Consider the following 21,930-nt stretch of genomic DNA (forward strand, 5'->3'; position numbering starts at 1 on the left):
AAAAAGCGCTTCCACGTGCTGGAACCAAGAGACGGGTCGCTCTGCAGGAACTCCGGAAGCTTCACAGCTGCCACAGGAACGGCCAGCTGTGAGAGTTCTGGAGTTTTCTGAGTCAGACTTGCCCAATACAGGGTTACCCAAAGGAACACCTCGTGCCAGAAGCATAAGGGGATGTAAACCCCGCCCCGGTTCGGATTCCTGTCGGGTTGGAGGCGCCGCACCACACTGTCACATACTGTATACCACAAAGAGGGGAGGTGGAGAAAGAAGACATGTAATTGGTATGTTCTCCATCTTATCAGAGAAGAGCAGATACTTCCATGTTGCTGGTCATGGACTCTGGAGATGGGGATGGTCAGGTTAGAAGCTGCCATCGTGGAGTGTCTAAATATCTTGTCCAGAAAAATGGGATCCGTACCGAAGGCCCTGGTGGAGGAGGAGCTGCCGGTGACCTTCTAGAGATGTTCTGCATTCTCCTCCTGGACATCATCTGTTCACTCTCCTCCCTTGCCCTCTGGGGGGCAGTACAGCAGCACGGGAGCAAACATCAGACCTACGCTCAGAGCTCCATACTCCATCAATTCATCCGTAGGACGGTTTCCAACCCTGAGTCTTCATTCCATGAACCGCACCCACCTCCGGAAGCCTCCGGGAACGGCTCGGACTGGTCCGCACATCCCTGAAGATGTTCCTTCACGGAAACCCTTCGAGAACTCAACTCTTCTGGGATCAAGATGGTCAGAAAGTTTGATGGAAGTCAGAAGCGGTTCCCCTGCAGTGGCGGAGGCGGGGATTCACCCGCGCCACCCGCAGCGCAGGCTCAGCAGTGTGGAGGACCACTGGGCGAAAGTTGGTGGTAAGAAGGCTCGGTAATGAAGGTCCTTGATCACATACACTTTATTTTCCATTAGTTCTTCTCATGAGCGCATCCATGGATGAATGGATGGAGAAAATGTCTTGGTACGCAAATTAAACCCTGATCGCCCCCTGATGGACACTTGGCCATCTGTGTTTTTGTGCGTGTGTGTGTGTGTTCAATATAAAAAGCACTGATGGTTACATGAAGGACATGAACACATGATGTTCCTGTGACCTGCAAGCCAAAGTATCATCTCACACACATCATCCTTTACCCTCTGATCTTCCGGAGACGGTCGTCCTACATGGTGTGTTTTCATCGGTGGACACTTTCTAGATGGCGCCGAGTCTTTGAGAAGATCGGGTGGAAACATCACCCGACCAAAGCGACGTCTGGCCCGGTGTCTCCTTCAGTCATACATGGACTCCATCAGGCCCGTCTGCCTGAAGGTCTCGGCCACCTGCCTGGCGTGCTGCATCTTCGCCGACAGAGCTTCCAGAACGTCATTCTGGTCCACAGCCGTGGCCGTCTGGTAGATGAAGGTCCCCATGGACTCCAGGCCCCGCAAACCCAGATTCACACCGCAGCCTGGGGAAGGAGAGGACGACACCTGACGTCTAAGTCCCGACCGGACTGTCGCGGAGGTAAGAAGCGGCTCAGAAGTCACGCCGCCACGTTGTCCGGAACAACAACCGAGCGTAGATCTTCTACGTGCCTGTGTCAAAGTTGAGGACGCGCGCTGCTTCTCCTTCCACCGTCACGGCCACGTTGTCCCCCTCTATGAAGGCGGCGGTGACGCGTCTGTGGGACAGCTGGACCTCGGTGAGCCGGCGGCTGCACTGCATGTGGTAGAGCGTCACGTCGCTCAGACGGGGCTCGATGTCCGTCTTGTAAGCGTTGAAGGACTGGTGGAAAATGCTCTTCATGATCTGGAACGAGGACGGTCGAGAGGATCATCTCGTCAAACACGCAGATTTCAGTCACGGACGTCGTACGACCTTCTGGTCTTATCTAAGAGGCTTTCTGATATGTCTGTTCTTGGAACTAGTGAGGGGTTTGCAATGTTCTGGAGATGTTCCTCACGTCAGAGGTAAAAGAGCGTCAGCCAGATGGAAAGCAAAGGTGGAGAAGACAGAGGGGAGAGCGGCCATGGTGTTGGAGACAGAGGAGAAGACAAGAGGGAGAGCTGAAGATGTGGAGGTTCTCCTTAGGAGGGGGAAGAACGGAGAGGACCAGAAATGAGTCAGTGTGAGATGTTCTTAAATACGTCGGACCGCGATGGTTTGGACATGGACAGAGGAGGGATGGTGAAGATCCGGGTAGAAGGACGCTGAGGTTGGAGCAGGAGGTCTGGATGAAGGCCGGAGGAGCTTTATGGATGGAAGGAAAGAAGCAGGGAGTTAGATTGTGTGAGAGGAAAAGGTTAGATGGTGGCAGATGATTGGCCATGGCCTCCTGATGGGAGAAGAAACATCTTCTCCCATCAGGGACATCAAGACGAGGACACATCTGTAAGCCGGTAACGGCGGATCTCTCAGACGGCGAATGATGTTGGACGTACAGCTCTGCCATGACGTATTACAGTGTGAGGAGTTAAATGTGATGTGAGAAGATCCAGATCCAGTCCGGCGTGTGTTTTTGCAGAGCTTCCTTCCTGCCTTTGTCTCCGTCACTGCTGCTGCTCCTCAGATCCAAACATCTGTTACCAGGTAACCAAGGACGTGAGCAGACACCCACGTAGCAACAAGCCATAACCCACTGCCTGTGTGTGTGTGTGTGTGTGTGTGTGTGTGTGTGTGTGTGTGTTACATTGGCGCTATTGTGAGAGACAGGAGTGTAGCCGTCTTCCAGGTGGGCTTTCAAAGGAAAGCCTGAAGATCTGTTCTCCACCCCGCAGCCTGCATGGAGATGTTCTCGTGGTTCTCACCGAGGAGTTGGCCGTCTGACGGAGGAAGCGGACCATCTTGTTGTCGGAGGCGGGGCAGACCAGGGCCATGTAGCGGTTCCTGAAGGTGCCGTAGATCTTCAGGTGGAAGCCCGGTTTGGCCGCCGGGGCCCGATGTTCTCGAAGGGCCTCCACTCCATAAGCAGACAGGTCAAAGTACAAGCTGTGGGCTCGGATCTCCGGCGTGGGCACCTGAAGTGTGGTAGAGGTGATTTTGTGATTTAAACAACCAAACCTCTGTTTGAAGGTCACCTTCACAAAGATGATCTCAGCCTCTTTCACATTCAGTAACTGCCCTTTGGGTGGAAACAACCAGGAATGAACCATAAAACATCTCCGGGAGGGCGAGACGTGGAGATGAGGAGGAGCTCAAGTGTGTCAGTACATGTGTCTTGCTTGTCCTCCTTCCAGCCTGGATGGATCCCCTGCTCTCTTCAACCTCATGAAGCAGCCAAACTGGTGCAAAGTGCATTCAGAGTCGGGGGGATGGGGGTCAGAGGAAGGCGTGGAAGCCGGGGGGGCAGCGGGTCACATCCTGGGAGGTAAATTCAATCAGCACAGGAAACCGCATGGAACAAACAGGCCAATAAACGGCGGCCGGGAGGACCTGAAACCGACGCTGTGGGGGATGAAGAGGCGGCAGAGACCCAACACGCCGCCGCCGCCGAAGAGATTCACGGGTTTGTAATTACAGACATTCATCTACACAATGGGATCCATGCAGGACGAGGAGCTTTGTGTGTGTGTGTGTGTGTGTGTGTGTGTGTGTGTGTGTGTGTGTGTCTCCAAATCCATCTATCAGCCATGTGCGTTGGTCCTCCACAGTCAGACTTACAGACCTGAAGCAGATAAATCCAGGACTTTTCAACTTCTATCAATAATTAAATAAGTGTCCCTTCTTCCTGAGGCCTTCAAGCAGCAGGCACTGATCAACTATGTCATATATACACTGCTCAAAAGAATAAAGGGAACACTTAAAAAACACATCCTAGATCTAAATGAATGAAATATTCTTATGAAATACTTTGCTCTTTACACAGTTGAATGTGCTGACAACATAATCACACAAAAATGATCAATGGAAATCAATTGTATCAACCCATGGAGGTCTGGATTAGGAATCACACTCAAAATTAAAGTGTAAAAACAAACTCCAGGCTGATCCAACTTTGATGTAATGTCCTTAAAACAAGTCAAAATGAATCTGTGTTGCTTCCTGAGTGGACACTATGATTTCACAGAAGTGTGATTGACTTGGAGTTACATTGTGTTGTTCAAGTGTTCCCTTTATTTTTTTGAGCAGTATATGTATATATATACTCTATATACTCAAAGCCACTTGGACCAGTTTCCACACAGTAAAGAAAATACAGGGAGCCACATAACCCTTTGAGATGTAAAATGAATTAACACAGCATATAACACTTTTTTTTTGCCTTCATGCTATGTATAAACAAAATGTGTTGCTTTTTTTTTTTTTAATCAATGACCAATTGCAGAGAAAACGAAATTACATTCCTGCATGCAACAAAACATTGCGAACTCAGAAAAAAAGGAGTTGGATTAAAGGTTACTTTTAAGCGAAATACTCAATGTTTATTTGAGTCCTTCTTGTATTTATGGAAAAAAAAAGCTGAACTTAAATTATCCACCGGCATCAAACTAATAATCCTTTTACTGGCGCGTGCAAAAAGAGCGACAAAAATATTTTAACACGTTTTATTTAGACGTTACAAGATCGCCATAATCTTCAGATTTAAAGTAGCATTTTAAAAATGATAAAACTAAAATAAAATTCATTTTAATTAAATATTTGTTAATTATTTTATTAAAGAGGCGCGGGTTGCCAACCCCTGGTCCGTACAGTCAAAATGATTGATGAATAGCGAGGAGTCATTTGGCTTGTATACAGTATATCTATATGTATACACAAATGCATATGTGTATTATATATGCTTACACACACTTGTGTATGATATATAGGCATTTATATATGCTTGTGCGTGTGTGTGTGTGTGTGTGTGTATTACATGTAAAATGATTTGTGAACCTAGTGATCGTCAGAGAGGTGACTGCAGCACGGGTTGGGATGGAATTTGTGTTCAGATGAAGGTCAGATGTTTTCCAGAGGGAGAAGGTGTCCACACACACAAAAACACACACACACACACACACACACACGCACGCACGCACACACGCACACACACGCACACACACACACACACACACCTGGTTCATTGGTCATGGCATCCCACTGTTTATAGAAGCAGTGGATCATGTTCTCCACGGCTGTTTGCTCAGAGCAGCAGAGCGACGACAGATAAAGTCCTGACTTCATTCTTTATGCAAACACCAAGCTGTTGGTTATCACCTGTGTGTGTGTGTGTGTGTGTATATGTGTGTCAGACCTGTCTCTGGTCCAGCCTCTCAATGCTGGCGTTGGCCCCGTAGGCGTGGCAGGACTCCACGGTGTAGTCGGAGCCGAGGCCCAGCACGGAGCAGGAATCTCCACAGGAGCCGTCGGCCACCACGATGATCCGCGGCCACTCGCCCTGAGGGATGCGCTGGAGGTAATCTTCTGAGAACTAGGACGGACAAGGTCACAATGAATGTCCCCCCGTGGACAAAGACCCCTGATGATAAGAACCACAGCCTGGAGGAGGTGGAAAACCACCAACCCTGCAGGTCTGTGAACATCTGGGCAGCAGAGCTTTTGTCTGCATCTTCGCCCTCCTGGAGGACACCACGCAGCCTCCTGAGCTGAGGAGCAGGAGGAAGTCCTGCTGAGGTCACAACAACTTCCACACGCCTGGGAGGCGAAGACAGGCTGAGAAGGTCCCGTTCCCAGGAAAACCTGAAGGAACTGGAGGCCCTCTGTCTTCTTCTGACTCTCTGGACCTTCTGCTGGGGTGGGCAGGGAAGTCCTGAAGGTTCAGACTGACCTTCTGCTGACTGTTTGAAACTGCTCGCACTCCAGCGTTCCATGGCAGAAGGTCACCGTGGTTGTTGGGGGGTTGGGTTTGGAGGAGGGTTCCTCACATTAGAGGACATGGTGGAAGCCGGGTTTGCTGTCCCCCAAACACCTTAGACCTCCTGGTCTGCACCGAGGCTCTGCTGAGGTCTGAAGGTCTGAGCTTTGCTCCAGGGCTTCTAGTGGAGGAGCTCAAGAGTCTGAGGACTCAAGCAGCGGCAGGAGACTCGGAGAAGAGGCCCGGTGGGGTTCTTGGTGGGACCGGAAGTCGCAGGGGGGTCGAGCAGAGACTTGCAGACACACACACACACACACACACACACACACACACACACACACACACACACACACACACACACACACACACACACAGATGGGAACTTCTGAGACGGGGTGACAGGGGGGCTTACCTTGGTTCCGAGCTGCACCTTGACGTCCACCTTCTGCTTCTTCTGCTCCAGGATGCTCAGCAGGTGCTCCTGGAAGACGCCTATCCTGGTGAAGAAGCGCTCCCCGTGCCAGCAGCCCTCCATGTTGTCGAAGTCCACGCCGAGCGGCCGCAGGAACCCCACGCTGCGTGGGTCCAGCGCGATCTGCTGCGGCCGCCGGAGCAGCGCGGCCCGGCCGCGGCCGTCCAGCACGGTGATCTTCAGCACCTTCCCGCTGCGGACAGCGACCAGCGCGGCCGCCAGACCCACCGGACCCGCTCCCGACACCAGCACCGGGATCCGGGCCCGCCACTGGCGCACGCCGTCCACGCCGACCTTCAACGCCACGTACACGGCCACGGCCAGCAGAGTGCCCAGCGCCGTGTCCACGGCCACGGCGCGGGACGCGTCCTCCGGCAGCTCCCCGCGGACACCGGCTCCAGCGGCTCCGGCAGGCAGCGCCTCCATGGCGGGGAGACGCGACCGACACGACGGGCTTCCGGACCGGGATCCACGGTGGGTGGGGTGGGGAGTGGGGTGGGTTGAGGGGTCTGCGGAGGGTGGAGGCTGCAGGAGGACGGACTCTGTATGCGTGTGCGTGCGTGTGCGTGACCCTCCAACTCCGGCTCTCGAGAAAAGTCGCTGAAAAGTGAATTCCGGCGACTCTCGGAGCGGTTTGCTGCAGATGTGGCGCACTGAGACTCCTGGCTATGCTAAGCTATCAGCTGGAGCGATGCTAAGCTATTTCCCTGCTTTTTCTCCATGTGCTCCCTTCTTCATACTGCAAGCTACTCCAGCTCATTGTGGAGATCTTTCCAACTGTCATGACAGAAATTAAAAAAATAGTATAAAAAGGAAATAACTGCAATGATAATTAATATTCCATCCTAAAATAATTATTAGTAATGTGTGACTAGTAGGAGTGATAATAATAATCTGGTAAAATTCCAGCCATCATGGGAATCCTGGAGGTGCAGGACTCACTGCAGGACCTTCTTCCAGAGTAGCTGCTGCAGGCGGATCTTCACCGGCTGCTGCGTCTGTGACCGCATTACTCAGACGCAGGACGTTGATCAACACCTTCTGAAGGCCTCACTCTTCATCTCAGTGCCCGAGGCTCAGCCGTGAACACATCCTGTCCATCAGAAGTGCAGTCAGGAGGTCGATCTTCATCCCGACCATGAACATCTCACTGAATACTAGAGGTTTGTCTGGCCTTCCAGCTCTCTGAATGTGCGTCCGATTTGAACATGTGTCCAAAGCAGTGAATCAGAGAAGGAAAGAGGAGGACAGAGAGCAATACGTCGCTCTTGATGGGGATTTGTTTCTGCACCCTCCTCGGGATCCTGGCAACGCTCCTTTCCGTCTGTTTGATCCAGAGCAGAAGACAAAGGAAGCCGTCGTTACCTTGAAGACCTGAGAGCAGGCCGTCAGCCGCAGGCGAGGAACCTCGTGTGGTCTCTTGGAAACCAAAACTGCGAGCTAAAATGTTTTGTGCGGAAGACGGACGACACTGAAGTGCCTCCTTCACACGTTTTCCAGTCAGATCTCTCCTGCTGAGGCGAGCCTTTTGACTTTAACACATGCAGATTTATAAAAATATGAAACTGAGATCGTCCCTGGCGGAATTGATCTCACACACACGGAGGAAGAGGTCGTCTTTCTCTCCCCTGCCAGAGTGTGAAGGGGCTGCAAAGCTCACATCAGCAGGGATGCAACGCAGTTCCAGGATCAAATCTGGAGAAGATTCCAGAACTTGCTAAGAATCCACAGACGGAACAGAGCTCCTATTTTGCAGAGACTGGAGACGGAGAGGTGACTTCCGTGAAGCATCTGCCTCGGGGCTCCTTGGCAGGAATCTCCTCTGGCCTCGTTCTTCTGCGTGTGGCCACTTTTACTGATGTAAAGCCTGCGGTTCCTCCATTGCCTGGACTGTGTGGAGCACATCTGAGGTCCGGGAGATAACACACCACTGTGTGATAGAACAAGAGGAGGTCATGTTCGCTGACGCGGGGCTGCAGATGCCTCTGGCGTGACAACCCGGCTCAAGGACCCGGCTGAGTAAACACCCGGCTGGCACCGAGAGGACGGCCCCGCGGGACGCCAGCCAAGCATCCAGTGACCTCAGCCCGAGGCCAGATAACAGCCGTGGGGAAAGTGGAGAGCTTCCGCCGGAGCCGCCATGAAAAACGGAGGTCTTTGCAGCGAGCCGAGGTCCGGAAGGAGAAGGCAACTCCATTCCGCGCCGTTGAGGCCGGCCGACCGTAAAGCCGTCCGGCTGAGCCTCCGGCGGTGACGTGGACAGTGACGTCTGCACGAGACACGGAGCAGATCACATCGCCATGGTTACCCAGAGTAATAAGGTCAGCGTGTGACGCGAGCTGCGGAGCGCATTAACCAGCTCCTGGAAAGTCTGCAGCGGCAGCTGGGAGGGACGCGATTGCTTTCTGCGTCCACGTTATTTGGGGACAGTTTGTGGTACCAAAGCTAACTTTAGCTTTTCAGAGAGAACTTCAATCGTTCACGCTGCATGGAAGATACAAAAACATTTTACTGTCCCAGCATAAGCTTTGGTAACTTTCTCTAATTTCTACGAGGGCTACGCACAAATGAAGAAATGCAAAGCACCCTGTGGTCCCTGGCTTCCTTCTCCCACAAATGAAGAGATTACAAGATAAGCGATAACCCTGACACACAGCTTGTGTTCCTGCAAACAGTAACAGATATGAGGGGGGTTTTAGGGCGTACTCGTTCTTCTACCCACGTATGTGGAGGTCTGAATGATGTCCACATATCCACTCAGGTCGTGGCACTTATGTAGAAATGCAGAATTCAGGAAAATCCAGGGGTAGGGGAAAAAAAAAGTGTATTTCAAAGTCGGTATTGTTGATTTTACACACAGAACGGCAGATGCACTGGTGAACGTCCCACGTATTACAGGATCTAAAGTCGTCGTCGTCCATTTAAAAACATGCACACATGAATTCTAAAGTGTTGAATCAGCAATAATCGCAGGTGTAATAAAACTTACACTGCCAGGCTCTTCCACTCAACACCCTGCTTTGTGTGCAACAAACAGGAAACATTTGGAGGGGAAAAAAAAAAAAAAACATCTCATGTTAAATGATATTTCTGGGCATCCAAGAGGAGCAACGCATAATGTTTTTTTAACTTTCAGACATCCTATGAACACACTTCGGCCTCCCCGGCGCCTCCGTCATGAATGCCGTGGACCTGTGACCATGAAAGACAGACGGCTTCCGGTTTCATGACACGTTACCTATCACGGCTGCTTGCGGGGGGAAAAAAAAAAAAAACAAGAACCCCCTTGACATTGGGATTCCGGGAACTTGAGAGAAAGGTCAGAAAGGCAGCTGCGGCATCCCATCACAGCGCATTGTACTCGACACACTTGGATGGATCGGTGGAGAAGTGCTTCTGGCAGATGGTCATCAGCCTCTTCAGCCCCTGCGAAGTGAAGACAAACAATAACAAGGGCCGTTTTCTGCCGCCTAAATTTCATACAGGAGAGATGAATCACGACAATGATTCCTGAGGAAACCTGGCACCGCGCTGAGAACCCCAGAAATCTCATTTGAAACCGTTAACATTGACAGGAGGAGAACAAAATCCTCCATGAAAACCGTTCCGCATCCGGCGAGGGATGGTTACACCCGATCCCGACGCCCTCCGCCAACCTATCCGTGTCCACGCTGGAACACGCGGCCCAGAGCTGTTCAAGGACGAGCTCTGAAAACAGCACTGATAATTAGCGGGTTTTGCAACCGGGGCGTTTTTTTTTTTTTATTTGCCGTTTTACTTTTATTTCGTCAGCAAGCGCTCAGATCAGCATCCTGCCAGAGGTTACATCTAACCCATCCTTTCATTCTCAGGGAAACCGGACGGTGTGCTTGAAAGGTGACCAGACGGGAGTCTAACTGGAGAAACATCTCACCTGGATGTATTTTCTCTGAGTCTCGTCATTGAGAACGTGCGCCACGTGCTTGGAGAAGATCTTCTCTCTGCCGGTACGGGCGTGGATTCCCACCATCGTCACACCGATTGGCCAGGGAGCATTTCCGATAGCCATCTGAAGATATGCATCGTTGGCCTTCAAAAGATATGTATAGTTAGACCAGTGTTTGGATTGGAATTCACGCCGTTAATAGGCGCCACCTTCAGGAGCGGACAAACCTTGACGTATTCTCGCTCCAACATGAATTTGATGATATCTGTGATGGACTCTTTGATGTCAGCAGGTAAACTCTGGAAGAGAACTAAGGTCATATTCGGGCTTCCGTCGACATCGGAAATGAAGAAGTTCCCCCTAAATCGCGTCCTTCTGGAGTGTCTCCTCATACAAGTCACCTTCTTCCTGAGCTTCCTGAAGAGAGGTTTGAGGTAGGACTCGGTCTGGGAGTGGGTTGCGCTGGCCAGCTTCCCCTGAACGCTGCGTTTCACGTGGTCCTCCCGGCTGTTCAGATCTTTGGCCCAAACGCCAAGAAGAAACTGCAACCAAAGAGAAAAACAGTTCACAGGAACCTGCTGCGGAAACAAAAAACCTCTGAAGCAACATGTTCATTCTGAGATGTTTGGGATTCAAATATACAACACGACATTATCCCCATGACTGGTGTACCCTTTTTTCTGGACTATAAGCCACATTTGCGCTATTTTAAAAAAAATAATAATAGAAGGATATACAAACAGCACCGGGTAATAAGCGGCAGATATCTATATTGAAAAATTTGATATTTACTGCATGTACGGAATGATTTTGAACTGTAAATGTACATGTATTCTTTCCTAACAGTGCCTTTTAACACGGCAGCGACTTTGCTGATTAAAACAGAACGCAACCAAGAGAAAATAACCAGTATTTATTTATCTTCATTTCTTCTGTGTTTGAAATCCCAAGGCACCTTAATCATCTTCGCTGAAACCCATGAAGTCGTCGTCTTCGGCGTCGGAGTTAAACAACCTCGGAGGTGCTTCGTCACATCTGTCTCGCTCTTTGTGTCACACTCACGTCAAACAAGGATGCTTCTCCCATGACGACGTTTTTTGTGAATGACTTCTCACTTGTCATCCAAGTCTCCCACTCGACCCGCAGATTCACACAGATATCGAGTGGCTGCAAATACTTTGTTGTACCTCCAGGAATCACAGCTGGAATAGAGTTTGTTTTCTCGATCGCTGCTTTCACAGAATCTGTAATGTGGGCCGTCATGCTATCCAAAACGAGCAGTGCTTTTTTTCCGGTGAAATAAATCCTCCCGGGCGTTTGCTGGAGCACTCGGTTAACCATTCCGTCATTATGCCTTCCATCATCCACCCTTTGGTGTTAACTTTGATCACTATGCCTTTCGGGGAGCTGTTCTTTAGGCATTGTTATGCACTTAAAAAAATAATAAAATCACCAGTGGTGGAAGTTTTTGTCCGGATGCCGTGCCGTGTGTTCTCTCATGGTCTGTTGTTTTCAACAACACGGATGATGCGCCTGTCTTGTTAACAATCCTGGTCAGAGGCACAAAGGTCAAAGGTACTTGGTCCATATTTATGATGTCGTCTGGTCCAATGGAGTGTTCTTGTATCTTGTAATTTGTGGAAGTTTTCTATTTTTTTCCTGATAGTCAGGGGGGAGTTCCTGACAGAGTGGTCCGTGTCCTAATGGACAGGTTTTTTTCATGAATTTAAAACACCATGAGGGCCCCGCTTTGAAATCATCAATATTCATTTTGCGGGCGAGTGTTTTAGCTTCAAGATGGATCTGTTCAGTGGATACACCTCGGCCACCTGCTCTCTGTATGTTCACCCAGTCCTCCAGGACATTTTCAAGTTCAGGCCACCTGCTTTTACGTCTTCGAAAAGCTTTTCTCGACTTTTGGCATTTCACGAGCTCTTCCCGCTGCCACCTCCAGCGTCCCACCATAGATTTATTGACGCTAAGCTTGCGTGCAGCAGCGCGGTTTCCTTCCTGGATAGCAAGATCGATGGCCTTCAACTTAAAACTTGCATCATAAGAACTTCTTCGTGTGGGTTCCATGATGAAGGGCCGAGGATTTGAAAATACTCAATAGTTGTTCATTTGTCGTTTGTGTTCTATCTGCTAAAAAAAGTTGCGTTTTCTTCTTTGCGTTGACTTTTCTTAGTTTTTGATTCTCATTCCTGTTTGAGCGCCACTAGTGGTGGAAGAAAAATCCACAGAATAGCCGCACCTTTGTATAAGCTTCTTGGTTAAAAACCCATGACAAAAGTACAGTGCAGAAAATACGGTACTTCTGCAGCCAACACTTTCTTCCCCTCGGCGAAAGGTAAACATTTCACTCCTTACCCTGAGGACCTTGTCGATCACGTCCTGGTCTCCGTAGTCGTCTCCTGTGCCCAGGGTTCTCCCGAGAGCCTTGTACGAGGGGGAGAACGCACGGTGAGTGGTCTTCAAAAATATGCGTTCAGGCTGAGCTACTGGCATCCACTGTGCAGAATAACAACACACCTCCAGCTCCTCAATTGTGGTGTTTTCTTCATGCACTTTCAGGTCATGTTGTGTCTCCAGTTCCCCAGACTCCGTCCCTCCCACTATTTCATTCAGATACTGCTGGTCGATCTTGTCCATGGCGGCCTTCAAGTCATTCCTCAAGCCCTGGACGTGGGGGAGGGTTGAAGAACTTATCAGCCAACTGACAGAAGATCAGGGAAAGGTCCACCACACAGGTAAACTCTTCTGGTTTTCCATGTGTGACACAGTGAGCGGCCCCGGATACGTCGGCAATACCTTGTTTACTTCAGGGGTCAGGATCTCAATTTTCCGGAGTCTCTGGAAGGCGTCGTAGTCAGATTCTCCAAACAGTCGCACCGGCTCCCCTCGTTCTCTCAGTCGCCGAATGACCTGCGCAGACAAGAGGGTTTGACCATCGGCGTGTGAAAGGAATTTCACTTTACCATGCTATGAATGCGCTCCTTTAACCGCAGCATCTAGATCTGCTGTCAGAACCACCGTTTCCATTCGGTGCACTGACAACGCCTGTTGCCTCACACAACTCAGCATTTGAAAAATGTGATCAACTGCAAAACCATACTCGGCTGACTTTAGATACAGAAGCCAATGCCTTTCCCTGTCACTTAAACAGCTCCTGAATGTCAACTGCTCTCTGAGCCCCATTGACTGTGGAACAACAAGCCCTCCTCTCTAAGGGGGCTGAAAGTAGATTTTCAAACACTGTATGGAGTTTTACGTCTTACAACCAAATGAAAGAGCTCCACGAGGTCCTGCCACTGGTGGGTAACGTGTCCGATGCCGTAAAGATCGCTTCGCCCTGGAGGCAAATATGGCGTGCAGTTTTAGTAACTGTCTTGACTCACCTCCTGTCGTGACAGAGTCATCGGCAGCTTCTCCTCGGTTAACTCCAGCTCTAGAACTGGATTTGCAGATGTTGACGGTTCATCTTCCTCCTGTTTATCAACCTACGTGACATGCGAGTAAAAGGATACGCTTACATTAGAAGTCATTTAATCATTGCATGTGGAGGTAATGAAATAGCCAGGGAGTAATGTCAAACTGATGCGGGTCTTGTGAAACCTATCTTTAACATCTTCAAGATGTGATTGAGGAGGACGCTCAACACTACCTCATCAGATTGCAAGAATTAACATTCCCGTCTTACCTGCTACGCCTCTAGAAACGAATACAACACTAAAATAAGACAGCGTTTTGTATTTATCTCGGAGCTCGTAGTTAGTGGAACCCCATGCTGGCGGCTGAACCGAGACCAAACCACAACCAAAACCCGTTCAGTCCTTTTACAACTGTCAAACACACGGGGATGTCCAAGTGTGCCGCCGTGTCATGCTTCCATAAGCGCATGCATCTCCGCTCTCTCAGATTGACTTTTTAGGGGCATAATCTAAAAGAAGCTGATGCATAAAGGCTTCCAAACAAAACAATCACCATTGGCCAAATAAAAAGTGTTTACCCCGTATGTGTAAAGTCGAACATATTAGGCCTCGCACAAAGTACATAAACAGAAATGCACTGGTCATAAGAGCAGCTCTTACAAGGCGATGCAAAATACTGCCAGAAGCAAACTGCAAAAGTTACAGTTGACAGTTGATCTGAACGACTTGCTCCCACTCGTTAGGACCAAAACAAATGAGCAGCTTGATAAAAGAATTATTGGCTTTTGGAGTTCAGTGACTCATGCTGAAATCCCCAGAAAGGCTGTGTCCCTGTTTGGCTCAGTGACTTCCTTTCCTGTTTCCCTTGCGGTTTGAATTTCATGACTGATGAGTGCGTAGGTTTGTGCATTAGGAAGTGGTATAAACATTGTTAAAAGCATGTGTTGACTGGAGCATTTGAAGCATTAAATGGTGACGCTAATTGGTGAGTGGCTGACGTATTTCGATAACTTACATAATTATACTCTAAATCAGACTTTCAGTCCTGCATAGAAACAGAGACTGTTTTAGATCTACAAAAATATGTGAAGGACACATTAGGCAAATCCATGACATTAAATTATTTTTGCTTTCTCAGTCTTTGGAAACTGCTATTCCTGCTCTTTTCCTCAACAGTCTTGAGGAGTGAAAACAGGATACAAAGGAAGCAGAAGCTCTGGGACACAGTAAGTTATAACACACGCCTTTCAACATGCATCCTGTCGACTCGTTTCACTGTCCAGTCCCATACCTGACTCTCAGGAGGCTCTCGCTGAACCTACGGATGCAGGCAGCAAAGGCAGGTTGGGGAGAAACAGCACAATAAACACAAATAGACACATATATGCACGCCTGAGCAATACCTGGCAGTGGTTGCTTCCTGCCAATGGTTCTGATCACAGCTTTGCAATGCTATTTAACACGGGGCTGAACGGTAATAACATGTTTCAGAGAAGTTTACCGCGGAAACAGCAATACTTCCATGGTATTGGTGTGTGTGTGTGAGAGAGAGAGAGAGCGAGAGAGCGAGAGTAAGTATGTGTGTGTGTGTGTGTGTGTGTGTGTGTGTGTGTCGGTGAGCTCATAGAAACTAACCTTGTATCCACATCTTCGGAAATAATCATCTTGCTCCGTGCGTGAGAGATCAGCCCTTTTAAAGTATTTCTTGGAGTCCTAGAAACAAAAAGCGTCTTTAAATATGAAGTAAAAGTTCCCAGAGCACAGATTCTCTCACTACGAGCACAACAGGGAGCTGATAAGATCCTCTTAGGGAAGAAACGCGTCTGTTAGCATCACATAGCTCATTAGCTCAGGCTAACCTGGTGAATGCTGTTGTTATGGAAGTCGCAATGAACATTCAAGAGACTACATGACGTTTCTCGTCATTCTAAACCCTTAACTTGTAGTTGGCCTTCACTTATCTCAGAGTACAATGTTTGTGTTAAAATGAGGGTACGGTATTACGACGACATCAACAGAACTGAACGATGTTTCGTTAGCGCGCTAACAGGTATGCTAACATCACTTAGCAAATAAAAGTGTGCTGACACTCACGTCGACAAGCTGCTTGTCCGCGACCATTTTCCTCTTCCGCTCGATCTCTGCCTTCAGAATATCCATTTTGTCCGGTAATGATGCTCGATATTTGTTTTAATTGGAAGGCACAACCATCGTAGGACCCAACTAGTGACACAGGAAATGAAACGTTTCCAAACCGGAAGTGAACCCAACCGCAGCGAGAGGTGCGTCTCAGTGTCGAGGGGGGAACGTTTCAAAATAAAGGTAAAATATTGAGATTTAATTTGGTTCCGCCATGATAATAGCAAAATGAACAAAAGACAAACATTATGTTTACATAAGGGACAGAAACAAATCACGCAATACGGTCTTTTCGGTATTGTAACGTCAGACACCTGCAAAGACTCATTTTAGTTTCAGAACTATCAGTATTTTTAGACATTTTAAAATACTCATAGAAGAGACATTTCAATCTTCAAATCTGCAGTGAACACCTGCCACCTGCCCAAATGTGGGTGTATTTATTTTACCGTGACTTTGACAAGGTCTCACTATATTTAGATGCTGCTCTTTCCCTCTTTTTTTTTACAAATATATTTACACAACAAATCTGTTTGGCCAGGGGAAACACAAAAAATATACATATATACAACAATCAAAAAGCCATATAAATAGTATAACTAAAAAAAATCACTTTCTATGCACGTAAACACATACACACAAACATTAAACACATTTTTCCAAAATAAATTTCGTTCTTTCGGCTTTGGGGTTCTGAAGAATCCATTTCCTGTAGAAAGTCTGTGAAGTTCGGTTTGCTGTTAGTCCATTTCTTTTTATGAGTGTGAAAGTTTCCCAAAACCAAAAAAAGTCCTTTTCCCTGGTGCAGTCATAGTAAAGGAACATGTCCGTATCTTGCAGCTGCAATGAGAATCCAGTTCTCCTCTTGATAAAGGCTTGAACATTTGACCAGAATAGTTGTAAGTCTTCTTCTTCTTCTTCTTCTTCTTTCGGCTTTATAGTTGTAAGTACAAGCAATAATAAAATAAATGCAAAACAGAGTCTTCATGTACACCACAGAAAATCACAGGAGTCATCAATATCAATTTTAAATCTTTTTATTTTTTTTATTTTTTATTTTTTGCTGGGTATAATTTGTGTATAATTTTGTAAGATGCCTCCTTGATTTTATTGTTTAGACAGAATGAATTACTAATCGGCCATATATTATTCAAATATAAATCATAATATAGAGAAGACAAAAAACTGTAGCTGTAAGAACACTTTTACCTACCAAAAGAGTCCTAATGTATTTATTTGAATATTTGTCCTTTGTAACATCAACCTTTTCCCCCCAAAATCTTGTTTAGAATTGACACATGTCACTATGCTGCATAGCCAATAAGCAGTTGCAAAACAGTTCTTGAGATAGAGATACAGATGTCTTAATTTTTTGGTGGAACTGCAATAATTCGCAATAAATTTTTCAAATAATAACAACTGACCATTAACCTTCATAGGCTGTCAAACCAGAACGATACCATTGTCAACCCAGCTTTTATAATATGATAATAATTTCTTTTTAAAATGAATATTCCTGTTATTCCAAATGTAATAATTTGTGGGTGGTTGAAAATGTTGTTTGTACGACATTTGCTAATTTCATAGGGGATGTCTGTAAACATATTGGAAGGAAGCTGGCTGAACCTTCCCAGCAGCCTTTTGCTGCTGTAATTGTTTCAACTTCTGGGTTTCCTTGAGCCCAGCTGTCCGCTAAGTGCTCCATGTTCGTACTGTTATTATGTACTAACCTGTTGGGTATTTTATCCAAATGGAGGGCAGAATGTGGAGGCACCGTAAGCCAAACTGTCAAGTTCAAGCAAAGTATTCCTGCATGTTAAAATGTTCGGTGACCCTTCATCATTCCACACCTTTGAAAAACCGCAACAACCCGAGCTTCGCCACACCATAACTCCTCCTCATCATACTGCTACAGCTCTTAAATCGAAAGTGACATGTATCACCATAGTTATCAACACTTTCATGTTAACATTCCTGCCAGGAGACAACCACAATCACCATCAGCGTCATCACATTGCAAACCTGACTATTGGAAGCAAAGAAAGTTCTCTTTCCCACCAGAGTGATGAGGCAATTCCATTACTGGCCACATGGTGGCGCTGTTGCCGCCATTCTGGTGTGCGTCGTAGCAACAGGTCTCTTGATTAACACACACACACACACACACACACTCGGCTGTAGAAAGGTAAACCCTTTACGTTATAAGAGAGATCACCATCAGCATGTTTCAGCCATCAACACATATGTGCGATGTACCTCACTCTGTGCACCAAACTCATGCCAGTAACCCGTGCAATGCTTTTTACATTTCTTTAAATGCTTTTTTATCTCCACTGAGACACAAATCAGTTTGCACTGTTTGCACGGTCTACTCTGGAGAGTCAATCTGCACTGCACTGTCTCGTCTACAAATGTAAACCAAAATGTCTTGTACCGTTTGCACTGAAAATGAGCCGTCCAATCTGGTTTTACGTTCAGAATAATGACGATTAACGGGCATCCCATTCGATTCTATTGTATTCTTTTCTAGAGGATGGTGCTGTTCCCGCAAATGACCACACGGTGGTGCTGTCGGACGGAAAGCTGTGAGCCATCGCACACTAAGTTTCCGCTTGAAGCCACATAATTTCATTATTTCATTATTTGACATATATTCCCCCAGAAATGCTCCTCCAGAGACATCTTCGGGTCTTCCGTGGTCCCCACTCCGCGGATGGAAAGCACTTCTTCAATCCCGTTGGGATTAAATTTTCTCCTACTGGTAAGATAACAACAACAAAAACAAATGAAATCAGGACATAATGGGAATAATAATTCAGAGTTCGTGTGTGTGTGTGCGTGTGTGTGTAATGAGTTCACACACACACACACGCACACGCACACACCTGCTGTCTGCACACACTTTGTCTGAGTCGACCTTTCGGATGATGCCATCAGGTGGCGCAAAGGGATATGCGACGAATTTGTAATATTAAAGTCATTAATTTGTTGAGGCTTCGCGGCGGGAGGAAGCGGCGGCGGCGGCGGCGGCGACTGAGGGTGTAGGAGCCGAGCACAGAGGGGTCTCCGCCGTGGGAGTGGGAGACATCCAGGAGGTGAAGAAGGCAGCGGATCTGTCACCTGGTTCCCCTGGAGAGCGGCTCTTCTTTGTGCACCGCGGTGCCCTGAAGATGGAGAGCGGGGAGAAGAAGAGGAAGAGGAGCAGGAAGTCCCAGAGCTTCAAGCTGGTGACGGACGCAGGTAGGCGGCTGCATCCGGCCAGACGCGCGTCTGTCTGGGGTCCGTCTGGCGCGGCGCGGCGCGGCGGAGCCGCCGACAAAGCCGCGGCGACGCGCTTTGCGTCGGCTTCACCCTCCGTCCCTCCATCCATCCATCCATCCATCCATCCATCCATCCATCCGTCCATTCATCCATCCATCCGACGCGTAAAAGATTTGTCTTGCATCCTCGGCACGTCAGAGCACACTTGTTCGACGGCGCTCCTGTTTCACTTCTTCATGCCTCCTACAGGTGGTGGTGGTGGTGGTGGTGGTGGTGGTGGTGGTCTGCTTTGTTTGACATCACAAACCCCATCAGACAGACGGTTCCCACTTCCTGTCAGAATCATGTCGCACCCCAACACACACACCCTCCTGTTTCTCTGGCAGATCCCGGCTCCTCGCCCTCGGTGCACAGCAGTCTCTCATGGGCCACCGGGGGCCCCGTGGACGCCGCCGTGCCTGAAGGTACGTGACCTTCTGGGGCACGGCCTGACGACGGGACAGGCGTCGGAGGACTCGCTCCGTAACCTCCTGTTGTGTTTGCGTAGTTTGGCTCGAGGACGAAGGCATGGAGATCAAGAGGCAAATAACAGGGATGATGAGGCTCCTGGGTGACAGGACCACCAGCAGGGCCTACCAGCGTGTGGAGACGGACACGGCGTCCAAAGATCCCTCTGCCCAGGACGCGACACCGCCAGCCCCTTGTCCTGCATCTCCAAAAGACCACCAGACACACAGCTGGAGCTCCACGGGCGAGACCGGGCCTTCGCCTTCATCCTCGCTCACCTCCGTACCCAACGGTCCAGGTGCTGGCCAGCACAGCGGGCGCTCCAGAGGCCTGAGGAGCATGAGCGCGGACCTGGAGCTCGATGGTACGGTACCGAAGCGTCTGTCTGCAAAGACCGGCGGACGGATGAGGAGGAGATGATGTAAAATACTCCTCGTGAAATAAGACAAGCTAATGATGTTTGAGGCAGAGAGCTGTAAAAGCGTGACTCGTCACGCCCCTTAGACGGTTTGTTCGAATGGCCGAAGGTCGTCACACGCGTAGCGGATATTTGACGGCCCGTTTCTCCGTGACCCGAATGTCTGAGTAACGTTTGTCTCACCCTCCAGAGGATGCAGTCCCTCCAGCGGCCCCGGGAGCCCCCTGCTGCATGTGCAACTGTAAGGGCACCTTGCAGGCCATCTTGCAGGAGTTGCATGCCATGAGGAGGCTGATGCAGAACCAGAGAAGTCAGTCAATGATGCCACAGATGCCCTGTAGAGGAGCTACAGGAGGACCCACAAATATAACGCACCTGTCTTTTTGTAGCGTCCTCGGAAGCTCAAGAGCAGGCAGCATCTCCGTGCCAAGCCCGTGTCGGTCCCGGCCCCGCTCCCCGCCGTACGCCCTGTAAGAGGAGGACAATCTATAAAGTGGCACCGCTGACTTTATCTAGTACTAAAAGACCTGCTCTTTCACTTTTGGAGGCACCGTCACTTATTGCTGCATCTGCAAAATCTATAGCGAGGGAGGATTGTGAGAAAGACTCATCCTCCTCCTCCTCCTCCTCCACCGGGGCTCCGGCGTCCACTGAGGTGTCTGTGCCCCTCCGGAGCGAGAGCAGCTCTCACCGCTGTGCCCCGGTGCAGGCCGGGGCGCCTGCAGCCACAGAGGTACCGCAGCCTGCATTGTTTAGGGGGGGACTGGGCTGTGTGCATGGAACCCGGGTGTCTCGGCTAAAACCACTTCAAACCTACCCACTTATCTACCCACCTACCTACCTATCTACCTACATCCCCACCTAAATTGCATGAACATGGAAAAGGATGTGTTGAATGTGTAGGTTCTTCCAGCGTTCACGTGGTCTTTGCTTCTGCTGTTGATGATCTCGCCCCGTCCACACACTGACCCCGCTGTCTGGTTGTCTTCTAGTCCGACGTGCGCCTCGCTGAGGATTATGACGTGTTCATTCCAAGGGCTCAGTTGGACTCCATTCTGGTCAACTACACGCGCTCCGGAAGCCTGCTGTTCCGGAAATTGGTGCGCATCTACCTGGCTCAGGAGCCGTGTCGCCGGATATCTTTCTTTGACTTTCATGTGCATTTGTGTGTCACACACACACACGGTCAGTGGATTTGACGCAGACTTTCTCTGTGGCTGTTCTTCGGTGAACCGTGGCGGTCGCCCAGGTGTGTGCGTTCTTCGACGACGCAACGCTGGCCAACTCCCTGCCCAACGGCAAACGGAAGAGGGGCCTCAATGACAACCGCAAGGGCCTTGACCCAAACATTGTGGGCGCCATCAAAGGTAAGCGATAGAAAAAGATAACAGGGACGCTGTTCACGGTTGTGTTGACATTACATATTTGTATGTGTGTGTGTGTTCATGTCGTGCATGTCCAGAGTTCACAGAAAAGTACTGCACTGAGCACAGAATAGAGAAGCTGCCTGGGCCAAGAGACTGGGTCCAGATCCTTCAGGATCAAATCAAACTTGCACGGAGAAGGCTGAAAAGAGGTGCTTTAACTTAACATCATGACACACACACACACACACACACACACACACACACACACACACACACTTCATTTGTCTACTTTTATTCCAACAAATGTTTCTTAGTACGTTTTAGTAGTTTTACTTTACTTAGTAGTTTTAACTCCTCTTCCCTTAGCCGCAGGGAATCTTCAATCTTTGTAGTTACTGCTAACAGTTAAGACAATTCATATTTCATTGTATTTCTTATTCTTCCTCCTTTCTACAATTATCTATTACTGTTTTGTTTTTTACTTGAAACTCTGGCACAACAATTTCCTTCGGGATTAATAAAGTTGTTCTCATCTCATCTCATCTCATCTCATCTCATCTCATCTCATACATCGGCCCCGTGACTTACAATTCCCCTTTCACTCCTCCTGAGCCCACACTGTCTCCACCTTGCTCCACTC

General features: G+C 48.7%; 3 protein-coding genes across 4 annotated transcripts; 1 reads left to right on the forward strand and 2 right to left on the reverse strand.

Moving 5' to 3' along the window:
* Positions 1 to 885: 885 nt before the first annotated feature.
* LOC147225279 (uncharacterized) lies at positions 886 to 7,626 on the reverse strand. The gene is made up of 5 exons (XM_086163022.1): positions 6,186 to 7,626; positions 5,213 to 5,389; positions 2,787 to 2,996; positions 1,575 to 1,788; positions 886 to 1,447 (listed from the first exon to the last, which is right to left on the reverse strand). Exons 1-5 carry the CDS (start codon positions 6,669 to 6,671, stop codon positions 1,269 to 1,271), a joined length of 1,266 nt encoding a protein of 421 aa, XP_086019148.1. The 5' UTR covers positions 6,672 to 7,626; the 3' UTR covers positions 886 to 1,268.
* Positions 7,627 to 9,054: 1,428 nt separating this feature from the next.
* prpf18 (PRP18 pre-mRNA processing factor 18 homolog (yeast)) lies at positions 9,055 to 15,845 on the reverse strand. Of its 2 annotated transcripts, XM_086163023.1 has the most exons (11): positions 15,693 to 15,845; positions 15,234 to 15,311; positions 14,890 to 14,916; positions 13,566 to 13,667; positions 12,979 to 13,092; positions 12,700 to 12,846; positions 12,538 to 12,606; positions 10,572 to 10,712; positions 10,398 to 10,469; positions 10,159 to 10,314; positions 9,055 to 9,671 (listed from the first exon to the last, which is right to left on the reverse strand). In XM_086163023.1, exons 1-11 carry the CDS (start codon positions 15,756 to 15,758, stop codon positions 9,591 to 9,593), a joined length of 1,053 nt encoding a protein of 350 aa, XP_086019149.1. In that variant the 5' UTR covers positions 15,759 to 15,845; the 3' UTR covers positions 9,055 to 9,590. The 2 variants fall into 2 exon arrangements, with proteins under 2 accessions (XP_086019149.1, XP_086019150.1); XM_086163024.1 differs by lacking the exon at positions 14,890 to 14,916.
* Positions 15,846 to 16,024: 179 nt separating this feature from the next.
* bend7 (BEN domain containing 7) lies at positions 16,025 to 20,481 on the forward strand. Its single transcript, XM_086163025.1, has 4 exons — positions 16,025 to 18,977; positions 19,385 to 19,462; positions 19,546 to 19,869; positions 20,114 to 20,481. Exons 1-4 carry the CDS (start codon positions 18,908 to 18,910, stop codon positions 20,395 to 20,397), a joined length of 756 nt encoding a protein of 251 aa, XP_086019151.1. The 5' UTR covers positions 16,025 to 18,907; the 3' UTR covers positions 20,398 to 20,481.
* The last annotated feature ends 1,449 nt before the right edge of the window (positions 20,482 to 21,930 follow it).

Source organism: Fistularia commersonii, chromosome 17, assembly GCF_037954325.1.
Source record: "Fistularia commersonii isolate RoL2024-O1a breed Wild chromosome 17, RoL_Fcom_v1.0, whole genome shotgun sequence".
NCBI classification, from domain to species: domain Eukaryota; kingdom Metazoa; phylum Chordata; class Actinopteri; order Syngnathiformes; family Fistulariidae; genus Fistularia; species Fistularia commersonii.